The sequence below is a fragment of the Brachycentrus maculatus genome, unplaced genomic scaffold (genome assembly GCF_059751285.1).
Source record: "Brachycentrus maculatus isolate JH-2025_06_01 unplaced genomic scaffold, ASM5975128v1 h1tg000096l, whole genome shotgun sequence".
NCBI classification, from domain to species: Eukaryota; Metazoa; Arthropoda; class Insecta; order Trichoptera; family Brachycentridae; genus Brachycentrus; species Brachycentrus maculatus.
In genome coordinates, this window is record NW_028280850.1 from 231,424 (window position 1) to 256,586 (window position 25,163).

Sequence of the window (25,163 nt, forward strand, 5' to 3'; positions counted from 1 at the left end):
AAGACTAAATGATAATATGACCCCAGACCTGAGAAAGGTTGCCAATGCCTGCTGTATATTTACCATACCAATATATATTCACAATAATAATAAATTGTTGAAAATTTCGGCAATTAATTTTCCTGCGGCAATGACGAACCTGTCAAATAAACGTCATTTGTGGACAAAAACAATAAATATTATTGTAGCTTGCGGGTTGATATTAATGCAATTTTCTAAACAATTACATTTAATTGCAATCAATTCAGGCGCAACGTTCATTGTTTGCGGTAGAGCCATATTTGGAGCACTTCCAAATCATTTATGGAAATTGATACATCCCATTCGTTCCGACGGAGCAAAAAAGATTTGGCGAACATATTCTCACTCAGCAAATTGGCAACATGTTTCGCGATACTGAACCAATATATCATTTATTATACATATATCTAATATTCCATACATGTATTTTTGTATTGATCCGTATTTTATAACCATCGTGTCCTTTTTCTGCCTGCATTGTAAAAGGCGCTCTAATTCTTTCTCTCTTTTTTAACTTTCTTATTTATGGTATCTTGTTAACCTTAATCTCATGTCCCGAAAAGAGAAATGGAAATTACTCATCGGGAATGTTATATATCGCTCACTCCTTTCAAGAACGTCATAAATAAAAAATCGTAAATTTTCAGTTGTGCATATTTTCAGAATGTCCAGAAAATATACTGTATCCCAGCAAAAGAGGCATATTTTTTAACTTAATATTTACCCGCTACAGGGAAGAAAATGTTGTTTTTGCATTTTTAAGAAGTGGTATTGTTATTATTTTTTTAAATTTACTAAATATTTTTCAAATGGAGAAAAAACCTTCTGGTTTTACCTTAAAAGATTTGTTGCACAGTAAATTTCATAACTAGCTTGATATTTATTTTTATTATGTACATTGTTTTATATTTTTAAACTTTAAAGCATTCTCCTAAAAAATCAAGTTTTTGGATTTATGACGTTCTTGAAAGGAGTGAGCGATATTTGTTTATGACTTATGTATGTCATATGTTTTAAAATTAATGATTTTATAAATATATAAGTAAATTAAAATTTTGCAGGCAAAAGTCAGAAATATTATTATCAATTAAGAAATTTTGTTCGGTGAGTAATCCAGTATACGAATGAATTTCTTGAAAGAAATTGTAGCGATTGGTGTTTTAATCTTTTACTTTTTTGAAAGTGAAATATTTATGTTCTTTTACATATACACATTTAAGACACACATACACAAATACACACATTCTTAATTTTTTCGTAAACCTTAGCAGCCCTTTATTGAAAATATGAATCGAGTTATGGTAGAGTCGACTCGAAGCAAGAAATCCAGAATCACAATCCATGGCACTGACGTTTCTTAATTTTCTTACTTTCAAAATTTCCTTAATTTGAAGATACAAGCATACTGAATCTATGTTTTATATATTTAGAGATATTCAGATCTTTTTTTCAATTAAAAACTCCGTATTAGAGTAACCAAGGGGCCGCAAGTTCTCCACCCTTGTTGGTATAGTATAAATTTTTAATACACAACGTAAACAAGCTTGAAATATTACGGGTATAAAACCTCGAGTACCACATCGATTTCTGATATCATTTATTCGAAATAACCCAAAAATCTGAGCAAATAATATTAATCCAAAAATTTCGTATTTCGATAAAACTCTATGTATGAATTGTTATGTAAATTCGTTTTCCAACGACCCGTTACAACCTTTTACACACGCATTCCCAGATGTTCATCCGTTGAGCTTAAGTGCAACCAATTGCCTAAAGTACCACTACGAATTCGTGAAAAAACCCTATCGACTCAGCGGAATCTGATTCCCCTCAAAGGGTCGTTTGCTGAGCTGTGAAAGATTTAGTTGGGCGCCGATCTGTATATGTGCTACCGCCGACCCTGCTCCTGATGGAATTATTCAAATGTACTGACCTTTTTTCTTCGACTCCGGAGCGGTGGTGGGGGGCGTCACTGTGGACGGGGCCGGTATTTCTGCGAACAAACGGACCACAGATATTGGCATACTTCAACGCAGATTTTGAACCTCGATAAGTCGTTCAACTTAATACAGTCGTTGTCCTAATTATTAGCTCTACCTTTATTTTAAATTTACATATTTTAAGATTTTTTTCTTGTTTGTTACTTAAAGAATTACTATTTACCTACATAGTTTTTGACCAAATTTTTAGATTATATAATTTTTTTTTAAATTTTGGTGTGTCCATGAATATTTTTTTTTAAACTTAAGAATTAAAAAAAAAATGTTAAATACAGTTTTATAAAGTAAATAAACAAACATCGTATTAAACCACTTTAATTTTGAGTACTATTATTCAAACCGATTTCGACAAGTACATCATTTTCTTCAGGGAAGGATACGTACTAAATTTTATAAAGAAAAATATTCATATTTATGTGTATACGAGGAATAAAAGAGTGTTTAATCAATAAGGGTTTGAAGTAAAAGGGGTTAGAGACGTAATATTAAAATTGAGGATATTATCCATCCTTGAAGACAAGGTGCTAATCGAAACCCGTAAAATAGAAGCTGAAAAAAGTGGTTAAAAACTTGATTTAAATATTTACCATATAAAGTTTATAAAATAAGACAAAGTTTTAGCAAAAACATTTAAAAAAAAATTAATTGAATTTCGTACCATCCAGTCTGATTACTCCATCCGTTTCTCCCAGTGAGTTTTTGGCCACACATTTGTAGGAGCCAAAATCCCTCGACGAAACGCTTCGTATTTTGAGCATCATATATCTGTTATAACCACTATCCATAGAGACTGTCTCGTACTTATCTCCTAGACAAAGGAAACAGTTGTTATTACGTGTTACAATATCACCATAGGCCAAGTGGAATTTCGATAAAAATGGACGGATAATACCAAAAAGTGACTGCCAAATCGATTAATGATATATTTTTTTTGAATATTCACAAATTGAATTTAACTAATTTGATAGATAGCAGCATTATTTTAAAATCTTTGAAACGTGATTCATTTTCAAACACCGTCAAAATGCATCAAAACACAATCGATTTTAAGAAATGGTAGTATATACCAAATAAATTTTTAATTAATATATTACCACAAAGTAACAAATCAATTAATGAAAATAAATATTTGTTTTTATGGATAATAAAAAAACATATATTTTTAATTTAAATGAACATACCACATACCACTGAAATCTAAAAATCTATAATTTGATACGTGACTCGATGCATTCCGCATAATTTTCAAACACCGTCAAAATGCATCCAAACACGATAGATTTTAACATATTGTGGTGCTTAACAATAAAACTTAAATTACAAACTAACTGCTGAATCAATTAATGAAGTTGGATGCGTTTATTTAAAAATATATACAAGAATGAAAAATATAATTTAATTAAATTATACATTATAAATGTCACTAAACACGTATCGTTTTACATTTTAAGATAATAAAAAAATAAGTGGTAAGCAAAATAATAGTATTAGGTAAAAATATAATTAAAAATAGAATGAAACGACCACAATGTGCCGAATCAATTAATGAAAGAAAAAAATTGATGCTTACCAGAAATGATCATGTCACCTCGCTCCGTTGTCCAATAATTTATTGAAGCAGGATACGCTTCTGTGTGGCACTCTAAGGCCACGTCTTGTCCTAAATATGCTCCTTCCAACTGATTGGGTATGGAGAGCATTGGGGGAACTAAAAAAAATACACCTTTTCAATAACAGATTTTAGAGAACTATAAAAGTACACTTTTTCAATAACAGTTTTTGGAGAACTATAAAAGTACACTTTTTCAACAACAGTTTTTTTAGAGAACCAATAAAAATACACTTTTTCAAAAACAGTTTTTTAGAGAACCAATAAAAATACACTTTTTCAGTTACATTTTTTTACAGAACTACAAAAAATACACTTTTTATTTAACATATATTGTATATTTTATAGAAGTATAAAACATACACTTTCTCCATAACATTTTTTAGAGGACTGCAAAAATACACTTTTTCAACAACAGTCTTTTTTTAATTTCAGCTTTGGTCCAAAGCAAAGCAAGAAGTCACCATTTACGTATTTTTAATTTAATCGTTTTTTTTTTCTAATGCATTCAATTCTTATTTATTTCAATCATTGGATGTATGTTAATATTGAACATATTTTAAATCAGGCGATTGCCATGGATTTTCCTCGAAAGACATCTAGAGGAAGACCAAAAAAATTATGGATGCAACAGAAAGATAACATGATTCAAATGCATGGGTAGGTGACGTAATCTATGATAAAAAGGACCTACAACCTGAGGAAGATAAGAGCTGATCCCAACAGTCTACAAAGATGATAAGTTTAGATAGAGCCAGGGAAAAGATTTTATATATGTTAATTAGTATTGACTCATGTATTTTTAATAATTTCTCTAGAAAAAAAAATATGTGAATTTTTTTATTAATTTTAATTCTGAATTATAGATTCTTACATTGCACCATTAGCATGACCCTCTTACTAATAGAAGGTGGTACCCCATTCGAAGCAATACACAAATAGGCACCCATGTGAAGTCGCGACACCTTTGTGATTGAAAGCACTTCTCCATCGACGACGTTAACTGAAAAATAAATAAATAAATAAATTGTCAGGAAATAATACAACTTAGTAGACTCAAAAAATCTGTATTTAATTTAACAATCAATACATAAATTAAAATGTACCTAATATTTTTTCTCACAATATTGAACAAATTATTTTTGAAATTTGGTATTTCGCTTACCATTGTCGCCGTTATAGTTAATATCTTCCCCATCTTCTCTTCTCCACATAACGTAGGGTTCCGGATATCCGGCAGCCTTGCATACCAGAGTGACGTTGCTGGATTCTCGGACCACTAGGTCAGTGGAGGTCTTATTGTCTATAATGGCCGGCGGAACTGTTGAATGAGGAAAAAAATTAACAACAAACTACATTCTTTCCTTTTATGCTTTTTGCACATATGAATTTTGTGGCATATTTTATAAGCTTTATAAAATAAAACAAAAACTTTGTTTCATACCGCTTTTACTTTTAGTACTTTTTTCATCCGATTTTAATGAGCACTTCTTCTAATGGGATGGATATGTTATAAACTGAAAACTGATATTAGATGAGATTTTTTTTTTTAATTTTAATTTTCTTTTGCAAATTTTCGAAATCTCTTTTTTATGTTGTGACTTTCCGTTTTTTTTTATTAGAATGCAATATTTTTTTACCATTTTTAAAATTCATTGAAGATTTTGTTTTTAACGTGTTTTGCATATTCAGAAAAAGTATCATTATTTTTACATAGATTTTTATTTTAATGTTGAAAATATTTGTTGGTTACCTATTTTTTTTATCCACATATAAAGATATTGAACTAATCGATAAAAACCTTGTTACACACAACCGTAGGATAAAATCTCAATCTATAGAAATCGTTTAAAAAATATCCAAAAATTAAAGTGGTCAAACACAAAGTTTTAGTTTTATTTTAAAAATTTAAAAAAATATATTTTTATCTTTATATTAATAAGAGTTTTTTATCTTACCTACAACTTGCAGATATCCCTGCCTGGATCGCATGGGGTCGGTGTTGACTTGACACATGTACCAGCCCCGATCGCTCTCCTGCACACTCTTGATGTGAAGATACCAAGAGCGATGGTCGTTGTACGACAGACTGATGCGTGGGTTCTGGGATATGATGTTATGGTGGATGCTCAGAATGGTCTGGGTGTCCACCTTGACCCATGCCACCTGCGACAAAGACGTTAGTTTTATAAAACACATTTTTGTCTCTTTTAATCTTCCTTACCCATATGAACATAACATATCATTCATTACTCTAATTTTTCTTATTTTTTTTTTACATCTCATCAAAGATGAAAAAGAATATGGAGGTCTGGGTATTTACGGGGCTGACGACCGTCATAGGCTGGTTTAAGTGATCACTTTACACACGTGTAACATTCACCAATTCTACCCATTATTGACACAACAACAACACGCCCCACCCTCCCCTAAACAACACCATTTATGTTACAAATTACGATGAAAAAACAAACAAAAAAACTTTTAATAAACTAGACAAGATAATAAAAATTCTCTGGGTTAATAAATAAGTTATAATGTAGTCGTTATTGTCGAAAAACCGCCAGGTAATAAAGCAACCCTAACTTGGTCAGTATATTTAATTTCCAGGAAGCTCGCCATCTCTCTGGCGCGCGAACTGGAACTTTTCCCAACTTCTTAATTTAATCGCTAAAATGAATATCTCACTTAAGTCAGCGCTTCGGCGCTTCGCAATATTATATTTTCTATTCATTTTACAGTGATAATGTTGATCATGATTTATTGTCGGACGAAGTTTAACAAAAGCGACTCTGGAGCGTTCTCTGTCATTAATAATTTATCAAGTTCCCGTTAAATTTTACTCTCGGGCCCGTTTTACAAAACAAGCCAATAATTATCATTAAAATAACTATGATTTTCAAATGATGAAATAAGGAAAGAATGCAAGGCTAATATAAGCATTATCGATAAAATTACGAAAGGTGTGTTGAGATGGTTTTGGACATGTGGAACGTGTGAGTGAGGAAATAACAATTAAACAAATTTATGAGGGTAATATAGTGAAAGTGGAAAAAGAAGCAGAGGAAGACCGTGGAAAACTTGGCACAATCAGGTATGTCAAATACTTGAAAGCTGCCAGTCGTAATAATCGTCGGGTACGTATGAAGAAATACACGAATGCGGAAGAGGCGAAGAATTTTTGCAAAGACAGAGTGGTATTGCGTATAATTTTCTCTGCCAGCCCTGCGGGGAAGTGGCGTGATGATTAGTTAGTTAGTTAGTTATGATTTATGATGGATGTCCATTTTACAAAACAACCCTTGAAATAAGTATTTAAAAATAACTTTGATTCATATTGAATGTCCGTTTTACAAAACAAGCCAACAATTACCATTTACAAACAACAACAAAAAAAGTTTCCTTAACGATGTCCATTTTGAAAAAAACTAGCTAATTATTAAAATTTTTCAAATAATTAAGATTCATACTATTCTTAAAATTATTAATATTTAAACATTTTTAAACATATTTAAACTTTTTACAAAAATGTTAGTAATATGTGTATAAAACATGCACTGTTTGACCTCGGCTCTGAATGCATGTATGTGCTACAACCCCTAAAGCATGTTAATCTTTGGGTCAACCAAAATCGCATGTGTTAAACATTTTGTGTAGTTTTAATTGTCCACCTCCGTAGCGCAGTGGTCAGCGCGTTTGGCTACCGTGCTGGAGGTCCCGAGTTCGATTCCCAGGGGGGTCAAAATAAATATGGCCGATTTTCACTCTCATATTTATTTAATACACCCTGGACTGGTACAAGAAGCGCAGAGCTGATCACCTTGCCTTCATACAATTTACGATCAAGATAACACTGCGTCCCTACGATGCAGTGCCCTATGCACCATTGGGTGCGGATAAAGGTAAGAAGAAGAAGAATTGTGCTATGGTGGTGAAGGGTAGTATTGTTTGCACGCTGTGGTAGTGATTGTCCTGACGAAGAGACGGGTGCGTCTCGAAACCGGTAGACATAAAAATCTCGGTGAGTGGTAATATACTAATATTACTAACATTTTTGTAAAAATAAATAAGTAAAGATTCATACTGCTTGTTCGTTTTACAACACAAGCCAATATTTAAAATAAATAATATTATTAAAATTCATAATTGATACCTACCCGTTTCATAAAACAGGCCAACAATAACCACAAAAAACGATGATTCATAATAGATGTTTGTGTTTGCAAAACAAGAAAATAATTTCAATTTAAATTATAATTTTAATTAATTGAATGATTTTTTATCAATATGCATGATACTGTTATGTTTATTAACTCAAGAAATAAAGTATGTTTGAATGGTGATATAAGGAATGAATACAAGACTGAGATTAGCCATTTATCTGGTCAAATTATAAGCTTCTTCTTCTTCTTCTTCTTCTTCTTATTATAGGCCTTACGGCCTGTTTATAAGAGGGATTAGCCTCCCGCGACGTCGATTCCCAGCTATCGGCCCATCTCTTTGGTGGTCTGCCCGGGAGTCGTCTACCATGGGGTTGGCCGTACAATGCGATGTGGGGGAGTCTGGATGGTTCCATTCTCCTCACATGCGCATACCATTGTCTTCTTCGTTGCCTTCCCCACCTAACGACATCTTCGATCTCGCATATTTCCCTGATCTTGGCATTTCTCAATCTATCTCGAAGACTCTTGCCTGTTATGCTTCTCAGAGTCTTCATTTCTGACACTCTAAGCGCGTTTTTTGTGGCAGCGGTGTCTGCTAAATAATAAAAATGAAAATGGTATAAGCTTAAATAATAAAAATGAAAATGGTATTTTTGGCGTTTCTCATGTGTGTGATTATAATCCAGGATTCGGACCTCACATATAATTATACATATAACACTAATATAAGAGTTTCTGCTTAATAAAAAGCTTCTTTACATCTCACCAATAGATGTCTCTAGTGAAGTTCTAGTGATTCAAGAACAAGGTTTCTAAATTGGTTCATATATATAGAACTTCCAAGAATTTGAGTAGTGTGGTTGTCAATAATGGGTAGAATTGGTGAATGTTACACGTGTGTAAAGTGATCACTTAAACCAGCCTATGACGGTCGTCAGCCCCGTAAATGCCCAGACTTCCATATTCTTCTTCATCTTTGATGAGATATCAAAAAGTAACTGAGATAAGCGTTACGAAAAAATAAAGAAGGGTGAACTTAGATGGTTTGGCATGTGAATCGAATCATGTAAAAAAATTAAGCAAATATATTTGTACGTTAATTATTGATGAATGATAAGGAGAGTTTTAGCTATAGGAGCAGAGGAAGTACAAAGAAAATTGGCATGATCAAGTATTTCAAATACTTAAAAGTGGTCAGGTTAGGTAGGAGTCGGAATAATCAAGGGGTATGTATGAGGTATGCATGAATGTGTAAGAGGCAAAGATTGTTATCAAAGGCAGAGTGTTGTGGCATTATATTCTCTCTGCTTACCTCTGCGAGTTAGTGGCACGATAGTTAGTTGATTTTTATAAGATATCTTTAATTTATTGCTTGGTTTTTAGTATTTACTCATGGATATAATAAAAATATCAACTACATAGTTGTTTTATTAAAATTAAACACTTGAATAATCCACATTATCGAGTTTTATTTTTATTAACGACTAGTTTCGAAAACTAGACAAATCGTAAATTCAGATAGAACAATAATTAATAATATACTGTTTTAAAATACGTCACTATTATTATCAATGTTTCCTTTTACAAAAAATGTTGTTCCTTAACCCCCCTACCTATATTTATTAACCTATATATACACTTAAATAAATTTTTATTCGTTAGTTTTAATTTGTACCAGAAGATAAAAACAATTATCGTTTTCGAAACTAGTCGTAAATAAAAATAAAACTCGATAAAGTGGATTATTCAAGTGTTTAATTTTAATAAAATAATCATGTCATTCCACAAAGTTAATGCCGAATCAATAAATAATACATAGCTGTTTATAAATAAATTTTATTTTACCATTTTACCAGCGACTGGTTTCGTCGTAGCCGACATCATCAGACTGGTGACTATGTCGGTTACGTCGAAACTTGGTTGCTGGTCAAATAAAATAATTTATGTGGAAAAAATATAAAGTTGTTATTTTATTATAAAATATGCAGTTCCATCAAGAAATATCAATACAAAACTTAAATTAATGCAATTAGACTTAGGGTTTTTTGGCTGTCTAAAATTTATCAGATTGTATTCGATATACATTCATATCTTGAGGTAACTGGTATTCTAATAACATTTAAAAGTATCCACGATTGTTACAAATATCAATGTCCGAGTATACCTTTATTAGTTCGTGAACTTGCGTTGAAAATATGTGCATTATTGTGTGCATATTATGTAAAGATAGTTTATGTTGGTAAACAAAATGTGCATGATGTCTATGATATGCTGTAATAAAAATTCATGACTCGCCTTGGAAGTTTCAGCATGTCCTGAACTGTGCATTTGAAAGTTGGGAACATTGTTTTATCCCGACGTACGTACATAGGGGTGGAAGTGCCCCGTCCCTTGCTATAATACAATTCTTGGAAACTCAAATTCCTTTCAAATGGAATTTCTCTGTTATCCAGAGGAAATCATATTGAAGTGTTCTCTCTCTTACTTTCGTTTGTTTATGTTTGAATCGTAACACACTCACTCCCTCTGTTTCGAATATTAAGGTAATAAAAACATCCCTGTATTTTATATATGGTATTGAGGCTTTAATGGTCAGTCGGAGTAAGTCCATGAATGCAATTTCATTTAAATGTGATATCTACAACATTTTGAAAGTATCCAAATACTTGTTCATTAATCTAAATTATCTCCAATTATAAGAGTTATTTATAATATAATTTTTGACATCTCAACATAGATGAAAAAGAATATGGAAGTCTGGGCATTTACAGGGAGAAACTCTTACAATGTTCTGTACTCTTACATACTCAGAGTTTCTGCTCGATGAAAAGCTTCTTTTATCTCACCAATAGATGTCTCTAGTAAAATTCTATTGATTTTAGTACTTTGTTTCGAAATTGTTTATAAAGAGTTTCTAAGAATTTAAGAAGTGTGGTCTAAGAATTTGAGTACTGCAGACGACAACTTTTGAGCTACAAATGTTGTCGTCCAGAGTGAACAAACTCGCAGCGCAATGCTTAATAAAAGCAACATTTAGGAGTTTTTTTCCCATTTTTAAAATCACATTTTCATATGGTGTACGGAGTGCGTGGGAGTTTTTGGTATCATAAGGGAAAGGTTATTAACTATAACCTACCATAACTATGAGTATTTCAATGTTTTAGAATTAGTACATTAACCCTGATGATGACAAGGTTCTTGTCGAAATCGGTTGGAAAAAGTGTACGTTTAAAAAGTGGTAAAAACAAGGGTTTATTTTATAAAGTTTAAAAATGTGCCACAAAGTATCTGCTAAAAACATTCAAGAAAAAAATATTTATAGTAATTTTAAAACAACGTTACATTTGAATTATTAAATGGAAAATTACAAAGTTAGCGCTTTCAAATATAAATTATAGAATATTACTGTGTCCGATGGATAAATAATAATAAATTGATGACATCCCTACTTGGCTATACTATACTATATCTTCATATAAACATTTTATATCCGTCTATAATCAACGAATTGGATTATAAACCAATTTAGACCACTATGATGTAATGATATTAGTGACTGAAGTAAATCTTTCAATATGTTAAAAGTATGAATTTAAATTTAAGACAACGAAAATTGACACTAAGCTTATTGACTTCTGAACCCTTCACATTTAGAATGAAATATTCGCTAGACTAATGTATTTTTTCGTCTTCCTAATGAACGAGTTTTCTCAAAATATGTTAATACATCGAGGATATTCTGTTGAAAGAAAATTCGCATCCACAAAATTATACAGGAGACGTTTTTCCCAAAGAAATTCAATGGTAATTTAAATTTTATGTATTTTTTATACCGTAATGTATTGGAAACTCATCTTTATTTATACGATGACTGTGGCATCACCTTTCAAATATCCCCAAATATTTTTACCAAATTTTCACCTTCTATATTATTCGTATTTTTTCTGTATTGTTCATGTGGGGTTTTTAGAATAATAAAAAGTGATCGAATTTAAATTATTTTGAAGATGTATAAATATAGGAGTATAAAAATCAGTGTACGAAAATGTTGGTTTTAACTCTCGATGAATTGTTATTAGGATAATATAAGAAATAAGAAGGTTTAATTGAATAAAGCAATAGATTGCTTTACCATTATTTAGGCTGACTGATCTAGACTTTAAAAGGTTTAGTAAATTTTCAACGAAATGAAAAACGGCTTTCATATGCAACTCTGCTATGTTACAAATCGTTTTTTTCTAATAAGTTTGTTCATATGTTTTTTCAGAAAGATATGAAAGTGTTTTAATTTTAAAAATTAAATATTTGTTTATATAATACCTCGTAACGAGTTTTATTTCATTACGCACGACTTGTTTCGAAAACTTCAATTGTTTTCGAAACTAGTCGTAGAAATAAAATTGTATTATACAACTGTTTAATATTTTTTTTTAATTATCAACATGTTATTCCACTGATGCTGAAACAATAAATAATAAATGTGATTTAATAACATCATTATACTTCTTTCAACTGAAATTCCAAGAAATGGTATTTAAAAATACCCGCTGGCTTTTTTATATTTTAATATGTGATTAAAATACCTGAAAATAATGACAATTTATATTTTTTAAGGACAACAAAAAGGATGGTAACGACCCTTAGCAGTGACTACAACGACCTAGATAACATGGGTAGAATTGGTGGATGTCACACGTGTGTTAAATGATCATTTAAACCGGCCTTAAACATCCCTATAAATGCCCAGACTTCCATATTCTTCTTCATTTATGTTGAGATATCAAAAAAATGTGTAAATAATTCTGAAAAAAAGATAAAATGTATGTTTTACTTATTTATTTACTTATTTTTATTTATTTCTTCATGTACAGAAAAGAAAAAACTACATTGGCCGACTTATTGCCAAAAAGCAATATCTTTCAATCAACTTAAAACATACTAGTGATATTGATCAAAACGTTAGATACCATATAAGTATGGCTGTTTGCAATCAGAGAGTTTTGTTAGTATTTGAATATTTAAAAAAAAACATCAATTACAAAATTGATGATAATAAGGGAGGCAAAGAAAAGGGGGAGTTTATAGAAGGAGGTAGAAGGAAAAACTAAGGGAGGAAGTTGGATGGACAGTTAGGATTCTAATGATAAATAGGAATATCTCAGACGTTTCTTAAAAGTTATTAGTGAAGGTGATTTTTTTACAAAAAGAGGTAATTCATTACATAGTCTGGCTGATTGTACAGAGAAAGAATGATCTCTTATGATCTCAAGTTTGTCTTACCTTGAAGGTTTTCAGGTTATCCACGACGCAGGCTAGTAGAGCATCTCTTCCCACTGAAACGGTGACATTCGGAATAGGCTCCGCAAACCGCGGGAACTGCGATTCTGCAAACAAAATCACATCCCTTATTCAAATTGCGAATATGGAAATAAAGGTTTTTTTTCATTCTATATCGGCTGAAAGATCCCTATCAGATTGAAATACGACCTGAAAATATTATCTCACATACTTAAAGACGTATTTTTGTTAAAAATACTGAACATTACATACGTTTTTATGTGCTTTAATACGTATAAAATTATGCTGTATTATAGACATTATTTTTACTTCAAGTGCGAATACTTCAAGATACATCAATAATTCATTCAAGATTTTAAATGGGTCATTTCTAACATTAATGTTTTTATTTTTCACTTTAATTTTACTTGGTAAATAACACTTTTTCTTAAAATTTATTCAAGTACGTATTTTCATCCATTGAATGGGTGTGGCAATAACATTTAAGAAACAGTGACATTTACCAAGCAAAATGGAATTAATTTTTTTTTAAATACTGACTTTAAAATGACTGCCAAATTGGTACACTTAACCTCAATTTTATTTTAATAAGTTAAACAAAAAAGCAGTATACAATATCAATATTTTATTAAAGGTATAATACAATATCAGTATTTTCGCACTAACCTCATACAAAAAATACTTTTAAAAATTATAAAATAAAAAATAATATGAGGCGAATGTCACAGTTAATAGAAGTGGAATAAGACCGAGAAAAACTTGACACAATCAATTATTTTAGATATTTGAAATAAGACAAGTCAATAGTTGGATGAATCTAAAGCTATGTTATATGAGGAGTTACACGAATGAAGAACGTACGAAATGAACATCGTTTGACTTTATGAGTGGTGTGGTGTTCTATTCTCTCTGCCTATCCCTGCGAAAAGCAACGTGATGGTGAGTTAGAAAGTATGTGTTAAAATATGTTAAGTATGTTTATTGTTTTATTCAATAAAAATACTGAAAAAGAAATGTGGTGCATAGGGCACCGAAATAATCAGCGGGTATGTATGAGGAGATGTATGAATGTGGAGCAGGCAATAATGTTTGCAGAGACATATTGGTAAGTCATTCTGTTCTCTCTGCCTATCCTTGCAGAGAAACGGCGTATTAGTTAGTTAGTAAGTTTGTTATTTAATATTATTTTCCAAAATTTATGATGAAATCGAACAACTCATAGAATAGAGTTTATTTTCACCTTTGTTTTTATTTCCTTTGTGGTCAAGCGGAGAGGCGGCCTTTTTATTGTAATCTTTGTATGATTCACTTCACGTTATTCTTCTCACGCTTTTACGAACTTTCATGATGTATTATTTGAAGTTCAAGATCTAACGTCACGCGTATATTGTGTCTAAGAGAAAATTGTAATCTAATGTCAACTCTCCTGACCCCAACTGTCACTCACTGCCGGAAGAAGGATAACGTGTAAAATATGTATGTGTATGTGTAAACAAGGATCACCGACGTAAGTTTTTCAAGGAATATTCATATGACACCCACGTGGTTTTCTGGGTCCCTTAGCTATAGACTAATACTAAGAAGGGTGTGGTTCCTCGAGCGCCCGACACGGCTGCTGAGAGAACCACGCTCCATCATTTATTTGATTTTCTCCGAACATTTACATCTCAAGTCTACAATTTTTTACTCATCTATAAATATTGTGATTGGTGTTAACTTGAAATGGTTTAAAGTTATAATTTTATAAAGGTTAGCTGTCAACTGATGAAAGTGCATCAATAATATCATTGCGTCGTTCAATATAGCAATGCTGGTCTAAACGGTGTAGTGTATTTCTAAGAATCTGTGCCGAATGAACACATGTGGCAAATTGGCGTTAAAAAGTGCTTTGTGTTCGTCCCTTAAGGGTACTTTACGACCATAGTGTATTTATCCGAAACCCCTAACTTCTCGGGGATATATGACTGCAATAAAAATGTGCAAAGACAATACCAATCTGAGAACATGTGCTAAAACGGTTAAATTTTATGAAATCGAACTACAAACTTAAATACCTCAATTGGCCAGCTCCCATTTGTATGAAAGCGAAAGCGGAAAACCCCAGAGACAAAACCATCATGTCGGATCACGGAAGGGCGGCAAAAGAGGATAAAAGTGAAGTCCCGTTTGAACTGTGCCAGTCTGGAAGTTGGATGTTGGCCATCCACAATGACGAGGAGATCAACAAGCTGCCCTCCAGCGTGACGACCATCGCTCAGGAATGCGTCCTGCCCAACACCTTGGCCATTCTCCAGCCCACGGGATCAAGAGGAAGGCGTTTTAATTTGTCGGCTCATCTTTTCCCCGCTCCAGACTCGACAGCCCGAGATCGATTGACGACGTTTTAATCCATCATTATCATCATCATCTTATTATTATTATTATTATTATAATTATTATCCATGTCTTTATAAGCGCCCTTGAGGTAGTATTTTACGAAAATGGCGCTATACAAATTATCCAAATTATTTTTATTATTATAATACGTGATTAGACAAGCGATCACTCCACTATACAGGGTTAATGAATTTCTGCAATGTACTCGTACTTAAACTGTTTTAGGTTTACTAAAATTAAACATTGTTTTCGTTTTATTTATTATTTCCTTTCCTTAACCCTACACCGTTAAGAGTTTAAACTTATTACAATATTAAGACAAATCGTGGCCATTCATTTTCTCCATAATAACCTTGAATCGTTTCACTAATTTCTCTTAACCCCGCAACAGTTAATCCAGGGATAGCCAACCGTGAATAAATCATATATAAATTGATAAAAACAAAAAAAACTGTTATTTAAATGTTTGACAACAAACATGTTTTTTTTTTAAATATGTATTTAGACATACCCAACCTTTTGGTTATATCAAAATCCATTTCTTCCATTCAATTGTTCACAAATCTAGAATTCTCCAGAAAGGAGTTATTTTTTTTACATTTTTGACAAATAAAATGTCCCAAGTGGAGAAAACCAGATTTGTGAACGAGGATTTCGACACAACCAAAATGTTGTGAATAAAACACCTGGATACATTTTAAGCTTCATTAAAATAGACAATATTTTTTCAGTCTTCTCATATATAAAATAATTCGGGAAAGATCTTACATATATATTTTTATAGAAAATAGATCTCTGCTAACTTAAAACTTACTCAAAAAAACCATAGATTTTACCGCAAACTCACATATGATGCATCGTGTGAATTGTATTGTATGTATTCAATCAATTAGTGTTAGTGTGTACTGTAATTTATTTACCTGAAAACATCTAATATCTAATACAAATAAAAAAAAACGCTAATATTAATAATAACCAAAATAATCTTGTGGCGAATTTGTAATTTTCGTGTAAAAAGAATACCCATCTTGAAAAACCCTTAATTCACATTTTTTGACATCCCAATATGGATGAAGAAGAATATGAAAATCTGGGTATTAACAAGGCTTAGGAGCTGTCGCAGCATTCGCCGTTCTACCCATGATTGACAACCACACTACTGAGATTTTGTAAACTTCTATATACATATATGATCAATCTCATAACACAGTAAATGTGAGTTCACAATAGCCATCTTTGTTGGATTGAGAAAGCTTTTATTTAGCAGATACCCTTTTTTGTATGGATGTCTGTGATAGGTCATAAGCTTTGTTAATACCCAGACATCCGTATTCTTGTTCATCTTTATTATTTATTGATTCGGCATTAATTGAATCTCATTATATATCTCTATAAAATATAATTAAAATCTTAGAATTTATCTTATTCTTAACCCCCCACCCCCCACCCCCTTCTCTATATTTATTACCCTATCAACCTGTACATATACCCCTTAATATGTTTTGCTCGTTTGTTTTAATTTTCACCTGTAGATGAAAACATCTGTAAGTTTTCGAAACTAGTCGTGTATAGTAAAAATAAAACTCATTAGGTAATTTATTACAAGTGTTTAATAATCGTTTATGTTTACATGTTTAAAAAAATGTTAAAACTCCCAAGTGTTGAAAATTCAGATTTCTGAACAAGTTGGGCACACTCAAAATGTTGTGAGCCCTATATTAATTTATTTATAAAAATAACCATTATTTATTTTAGCGTAGGGACACCCCTGAAATTCTATTCGGTCCCAGATTGATCGGGAATGTCAAATTATTTGCGTTTTCAACAATCATAATCGTTACCTGTTTAGAATTCCCAACCTTTACAATTTCACCAAGAATTTTGAGTATTTCATAATTGTACCGCGAAGCATTATTTTTTTCCGTATAAATTGTGTATCATTAATCAAATTTGTTTGATGTTTTAAATTAATTACAACCCTTGGTAATTAGTTTAGCGGAGGTTAATTTTAACCGGATGTAAATCTGTTTTATAACAATGTGAAGCCTCTGAGGGGTGGGGGAGGTTTTGATACGAATTTAAAATTAATCTTATTTACGGCGAGAGGTAGAATAAAAAAAATAAATCTGCGTAGGTGGAAAGAACAATCTAATAAAAAATTGTTATAGTTAATGAGATATTTAAAATATTCTTATTATACTTGTATTTATTTTAATTGGCAGTGACAGGGATATTAAAAGCTATATTATTTATATTTAAAGCACTAACTTTGTTCTTTTCCATTTTTAAATAAAAGTATTAATCAGTCTTGAAAAAGAAACGGTTGGTTTCGAAGCCGGTAGGCATTATAATTAAGTTATGATAAAATATTTATTGTAATTTTAAAACAAAGTTATATTTATAAAATAATATTGAAAGCTATTAATTGTTAATTTATAGTTAAAACGGGACACAATTTCGTTTCACATTCTCAATTAATTTCGCAACTGAAAAAAAAATGCTTTGCGAGAGAAGGTCTGTCAGGAAGTCTAGATGCTTCTGTATCAGATCTGGGAATGCGGTGGAACAGCTTTCAATTTATTCTTAAAATATATTTATTTTAATATCAAAGTGTGATTTATTTAATGATGTAACGACTTATTTTAAGGAAGTCATTACTTCTTGAGTTATTTGAATTTTTACATTTAAAGGTTAGTACACAAATTTAAGAAGAATCTATTATTACTGTGTGTTTTTAACAATAAAATACAACTTAATACACTAATAAATAACCTGTTTTTGATTTAACAATTAATACAAAAATTAAAATGGAGTTCTACAAATTAAACGCCAAATCAGTATATAAACTGAAATGGTTGTTTGAAAATTTAATACATGGCGTTTTTATCATCTTTCCAATCTCAAGAAAATAAAATTGAAAGACTCAGAGTTATAGAGTTTGGTTCTGCAGTAAGTACCCTGGCAGTTCATTAAATACATGTTTGTTTAGAATTCCCGAAGCGCATTTTCTGTTTGGCAAACATCTCAAGTCGAGGGTTTTTCAAATTGGATATTCTTTGGTACGTGAAAACCACGAATTCATCTCGGGACCTTTTTTGTAATCACGAAAATATGAGCGCTTATTTTTAGTATAATATTTGGGACGGAATGTTTGTGGGTAGATCAAATATAATACATTAATACATTTATTGAATTTAGTATAAACATTTTGTCCGCCTCCGCAGTGTAATGGTCAGAACGCTCGGCTACCGTACTGAAGGTCCCGGGTTCGATTCCCAGGGAGGGTCAAATAAATATAAGTGTGTTAAGTAGTTATATACTAATATTATTAACATTTTTGTAAAAAATAAATAAGTAAATATATGTGATATTTTTCACTCCAATATTTATTCAATATTACCCTGGATTTATTCAATAATACCTGTAGCGTGGGGCTGATCACCTTTCATTCATGTGTTAACGATCAAGATGAAACTGTGTTAAATGATGCAGTGCCCTATGCACCGTTGGGTGCGGATAAGGGTTGGAAGAAGAATATACTTTCTTTCACGGTAATGCCTGGAAAGTATATACCGTAAAAATGGGAAGTTCAATGTATAAGGCTGGCTATTTGGTATAAGTCTCTGTATACGAGGGGTGATGCGAGTATGAAAGGGCCTATTGTTGGGCCTTTATTACGCATAGTAATAAACCTCGCAGTTATATCACGAATGCGCGAAAACTTAATTATTTTTATACGACCCGGTGATTAATTAAATTTGGTGGGATTATAAAACACCACCTCAATGGATTAAACAGTTTAATGCTGCAGGACTTTTTAATTTCTATCTGAAAATTAAAAAACATCTTGACTTTATCCCAAGGATCGATTGCAAACGGAAGATAAAATTTTTACCACGTCACATCGTTTTCTTTCTAACTTTTCTGATAAAATTCTACAAAAATAAGTAAAATAAATTAATTTTTCTAGAATGTTTTTTGCATATACTTTGTGGCACATTATTAAATAAAACAACTTTGTTTTAACCACTTTTTATTGGTACACTTTATCCAACCGGTTTCTTAAGGCTTAAGGTTCTTGTCGAAACCGGTTGGATAAAGTGTACAAAAAAAAGTGGTTGAAACAAAGTTGTTTTATTTTATAAAGTTTAAATAAAATTACATCTCAATATAGATGAAGGCGAATATGAGAGTATCGGTATTTACAGGTATGTTAACGCTTATCCGCACCTAATGGTGCAAAGGGCACTGCATCGTATAGACGTATTGTAATCTTGATTTTCACTTGCATAAAGGCAAGTTGATCACTCCTGCCTTTTAGGGATCAGTCCAGGGAAATGTTAGATAAACAATAATATAAAATATATATAAAAACCCTTATCCGCACCCCAATGGTGCATAGGGCACTGCTTCATATTAACGCAATGTTATCTTGATCGTTTACACATGAAGGAAAGGTGATCAGCCCTCCGCTTCAGGTACCAGTCGAGGGTAATATTGAATAAATATTAAAGTGAAAAAATCACTTATATTTATTTGACCCCCCCTGGGAATTGAACCTGGGAATTGAATTGAAATAGATAAACAATGAAGTGTAAAATCACTAACATGTATTTTCACCCCCCCTGAGAATGGAACCCGGGACCTCCAGCTCGGTAGATAAACACCCTTACACAGAATTGGTCAGATTAAATAGTTATTTTCTTACTCAGAAAATAAGACAAATAAATGAACTATGTGACAAACTTATTGATATAATATATTGAATCCATTGCATCTATTGTACTGTATCATTGTTTCTATTGCATCTGTATCGTATTGCATCAATTGTATTGTACTGTATCTATTGTATTTTGAACTTACTGATTGTATTGTATTGTTTTAAAAGATTACCCTTATTCATTTATTATTTACTTTCCACATTCACAATCATTGTGAAAATATAAAATCTGAACATACTATAATTTTTTTACCTAAAAGACTAGGGGAATTTTTCATTAATTGATTCGGCAGTCACTTTGTGGTAAAATCTATCCATTTTTATTTTAAGTTACACTATAATTTAGACATACCTTCACATACGATGTTTGAAAATGATGCGGAATGCATCGAAACACGTGTAACAATAGATTTTAAGAAATAGTGGTATTTGCTAAGTAAATCTTAAATTAAGCATAGGAGAATTCTCTTATGTAACTAATACATATCATTAAAAATAAGTGGTATTACACAAAGTGAAAGACGAATGATAAAGAGAGTGTTTTTATATTATTATATTTTACCATCTTCTCTTCTTCTAACCCTTATCCACACTCAATGGTACACAGGACACGACATCGTATTGATGTTATCTTGATCGTTAGTTACACAAAGGCAATGTGATCACTCCTTCACTTCAGGGACCAGTCCAGGTTAATATTATAAATATATGTTAGAGTATAAATCAGTAATATTTATATCCACCCTCCCCCTGGGAATCGAGCCCGGGACCTCCAGTAAGGTAGCTAAACACGCTAACTATTACATCATGGAAGCGAAAACACAAAGTTACAAAGCTTTTAATATACAAAACAAATATGCATGTCTAGCTGCAAAATGATCGATCAGCTAAGATCAATCCCTGGATATTGGAATCTGGAATTGGTTGATCTGGACACAGGACGAATTTCATTGAACTGCAATTTAGCGACGTCATTACTGCTCTCGTCCTCGCATTCCGATGATTCAATCGGATTTGCCTTTTCCATTTAAGACATTGTGATTCTCAATTCGATTGGCGTGTGCAATCGTCAACAAAGCTCGGGGTGAATTGTCGGAATTGTGCGGTCCAGATCTGCACACGGATTGCTTCTAACATGGACATTCGTGTGATGGATGTTCTAGAGGAGATAAACCTGATAATTGTTTATATCTGCAGAAAAAAATTGACAATTGAGAAATATTGCTGTGTGAAATAAATCATAAAAGATATGTGTGCTTTCTAACTAACACACGAGCACGTCGCTTCCGCAGGGGTAGGCATAGAAAATAGAACGCCGCATCATTCCTCCAACAACAATCCTCAAAACTTACACATTCGTGCATTTCTCCGATTCCGCGGCTTCACATGTTAGCTAATGCTTTTGAAAGTATAGATTTATTTGACATATTATTATCCACCTTGAAGTCTGTACCTTCTCAGCATTTCTTCTCCATGTTATAATGGATAAATTTAAACGTTGTGTTTCACTCTCTCTCGCTGCTCGCCGATAGTGTGTGAAGGAGACGTGTATTTACCAGTGCTTACTATCTGTTATTTTATTATTATTTTATGTTTAAGACTTTTTGTTTCTCTATTAGTATATTCATTAGTGTATTTTTATATTAGATACTATTTATATTAGATGTATTATATTCAAGGCATTAGCCGTTCAAAAAATAAATCTCTTCATATATACCTTCCGATTATTACGACTTCTGAGCTGACCACATTCAAGCATTTAAAATATTTGATCATGGCATGTTTATCTCAGTCTTCATCAGCTCCTTATAACTAAATTGTCTCAAAAATTTGGTAATTATCTTTCTTTACTCATTTGATTCACATACATAAGCCATCTCAACACAACTTTCCGAATTTAATCGATAATACTTATCTCAGACTTACTTTTTTTCCTTATTTCAGAGCTCGAATACCTATCACTCATCACTTTTTCCGCACATTTGTCGGAGAGATCGCATTTCAAATGCATTCAGTCTATAATGGCTATCTTCAATTCGAAAAGCACAATTTCTTTAGTTTTACAGTTAGTGACCGAATCAAAGTGATGTATTATATATTAATACAAATTTTTGTTTATGAATTAAACACCGATTTTTAGAGTCTAATAATCGTATTTTATTGTTAAAAACACAAAAATAGAATTTGTGACAATTGTTTCGCCTTGTTATGGCATTTTCATTAACCTACATTAGTATGAAAATGCCGTAACAAGGCGAAACAATTGTCACAAACTTTATTTAAATTGTTTTTAATACAATAAAATTGGTGTTTGATATTAACATTTGATATTATATTAAAATTAAACACTTGAATAATCCACTTTATCGAGTTTTATTTTTATTTACGACTAGTTTCGAAAACGACAGTTGTTTTCATCTCCATTTTTTTTGTGGATTTTCAAGTGTTTAATTTTAATAAAATAATTATGTCATTCCACAAAGTTAATGCCGAATCAATAAATAATAACATTTAATATATTATATTAATTGAATAGCAGTTCTGCAAATTAAACGCCAAATCTATAAATAAACAAATTTTATTTTATTTATTGTTTCGGCATTAACTTTGTGGTAAGACATGTTACAATGATTAAAGACAACACTTGTTTTTTACCAATTGAGTTTTATTATAGACTACATGTTTCAGAAGTTAAACTTCCATCATTCAGGTCTGTATAATAACTAAAATATAAAATATAAAATTGTTTTATAAAACCATTTTATATTTTATATTTTAGTTATTATACAGACCTGAATGATGGAAGTTTAAATTCTGAAACATGTAGTCTATAATAAAACTCAAGTGGTAAAAAACAAGTGTTTTCTTTAACCATTGAAACAAATTTTAGTGCTACCACCTAAGATTAAGAATGTTAGTTTTTTTTTTAAATTATTTTCAAAAAAAAGGTTATACCTTATGTGCATTTGCAGTCAAAGTTGTGTGACCTTATCAGGATCCCAATTTAAAATATGCAAGGAAAACAGAATGCAGCATAATACTTGCGACACGGTCCTTAAGATTTCAAAGTTTTGATTGGATGACTCGTGTTAGCACGGGAGTGTGACGTCACATGTGTGCATTACTTTATATGCATAGCAAGATAATATCCTTTCAAATTGGTATAACTTCATTCAGGCGTCGCGGGAAATTAGGATGAAAAAGTTTGCTAAACTCATCTGAAAACAACGGTCACATAATCAAATTCGATCATTATTTTTACAGATTTCGTGAATTGATTATATTATACGTCCACCTCCGTAGTGTAATGGTCAGCATGCTCGGCTACCGTCCTGGAGGTCCTGGGTTCGATTCCCAAGCGGGGTCAAATAAATATTGACTGTTTTGTTTCACTGTTATATATATTCAATATTACCCTGGACTGGTTGGTACCTGAAGCGGAGGGTTTCACCTCTCCTTCATGTGTAAACGATCAAGATAACACTGCGTTTATATGACGCAGTGCCCTATGTACCATTGGGTGCGAATAAGGATTTAACTTTTTTTTTAAACTTACATTATACAACTAACTAACTAACGTCCGCCTCCTTTGTGTAATGGTCTGCATTCTTGGCTGCCGTACTGGAGGTTCCGGGTTCGATTCCCATAGGGGGGTCTAATAAATAGAAGTGGTTTTTTCACTGTAATATTTATTCAATATTACCCTGGACTGGTACCTGAAGTGGAGGGCTGATCACCTTTCCTTCGTGTGTTAACGATCAAGATAACACTGCGTTTATATGATGCAGTGCCCTATGCACCATTGGGGTGCGGATAAGGGGCTTGAATAGTGCATAGGGCACAGCACCATATAAACACAGTGTTATCTTGATCGTTTATAGTAGTTATATAACATTCCTAATTTTGATTGATTATCAAAACAATTGAGCCAATTTCACTATGGTAACAATGGATAATATGAGATAATGGAGAAATAGGTAGATTCATATATTTCACATTAAATTCAGATGATTATTAATTGACCAATACAACTGAGTGATAATTGAATTATGTCCATTTCAATGGGCTAGAAATTCAATTATAAAATGGAGGCATCGATTTTCATATTTTCTATTATTCTATCGAAATGATAAACCGTCTTGTTTAGACAAATAATAATGACGAATGAAAATTATGCATAAATTGTTCAAATTATTTAAAAAAACACTTTTTTTACCACTTGAATTTATTTATGACAACATGTTTCGGAAGCTAAACATCCCTCTTAGGTCTAAATGTAAACTTAAACATAATATTATTTTTTGACATCTCATCAAAGATGAAGAAGAATATGGAAGTCTGGGCATTTACGGGGCTTACGACCGTCATAGGCTGGTTTAAGTGATCACTTTACACACGTGTAACATTCACCAATTCTACCCATTATTGACAACCACACTACTCAAATTCTTGGAAGTTCATATATATGAACCAATTTATCAACAAGTATTTGGACACACTCAAAATGTTGTAATTAAACATAATAAATAATGTCCGCCTCCGTAGTGTAATGGTCAGCACGCTCGGCTACCGTTCTGGAGGTCCCGGGTTCGATTCCCAAGGGGGGTAAAATAATATTTATTCAATATTACCATGGACTGGTACCTGAAGCGGAGGGCTGATCACCCTTCCTTCATGTGTAAACGATCAAAATAACACTACGTTTATATGACACAGTGCCCTATGCACCATTGGGGTGCGGATAAGGGTTTTATTATTATTATTAAATAATATACTGTTATATAAATAAGGAGAGGGGTAAGTTAAGGGGAGCGGGGATAAGTTAAGTTAGTAAACTAGTTGTCATAAATAAACTCAAGTGGTAAAAAAAAAGTGTTTACTTTAATAATTTCTACATGTCTTACCACAAAGTAAATGCTGTAACAGTAAATAAAGCATAAATTGTTTATTTCATTTTTATTATTTATGAACTCTAA

The 25,163-nt window shown here is 31.8% G+C and overlaps 1 protein-coding gene across 2 annotated transcripts in view; it reads right to left on the reverse strand.

The window, feature by feature from the left end:
- Positions 1-25,163, reverse strand: part of LOC148310420 (lachesin-like) — a 30,830-nt gene that overhangs the window by 1,925 nt on the left and 3,742 nt on the right. Inside the window, exons 2-8 of one of the 2 annotated variants that reach the window (XM_088258446.1) lie at positions 13,074-13,177; positions 5,589-5,796; positions 4,796-4,951; positions 4,505-4,633; positions 3,592-3,729; positions 2,680-2,829; positions 1,955-2,014 (exon numbers count right to left, since the gene is read on the reverse strand). In XM_088258446.1, the coding sequence (XP_088114572.1) occupies positions 1,955-2,014; positions 2,680-2,829; positions 3,592-3,729; positions 4,505-4,633; positions 4,796-4,951; positions 5,589-5,796; positions 13,074-13,177 (945 nt within the window). The remainder of the gene's footprint in view (positions 1-1,954; positions 2,015-2,679; positions 2,830-3,591; positions 3,730-4,504; positions 4,634-4,795; positions 4,952-5,588; positions 5,797-13,073; positions 13,178-25,163) is intronic. The other variant, XM_088258447.1, reaches the window with a different exon arrangement.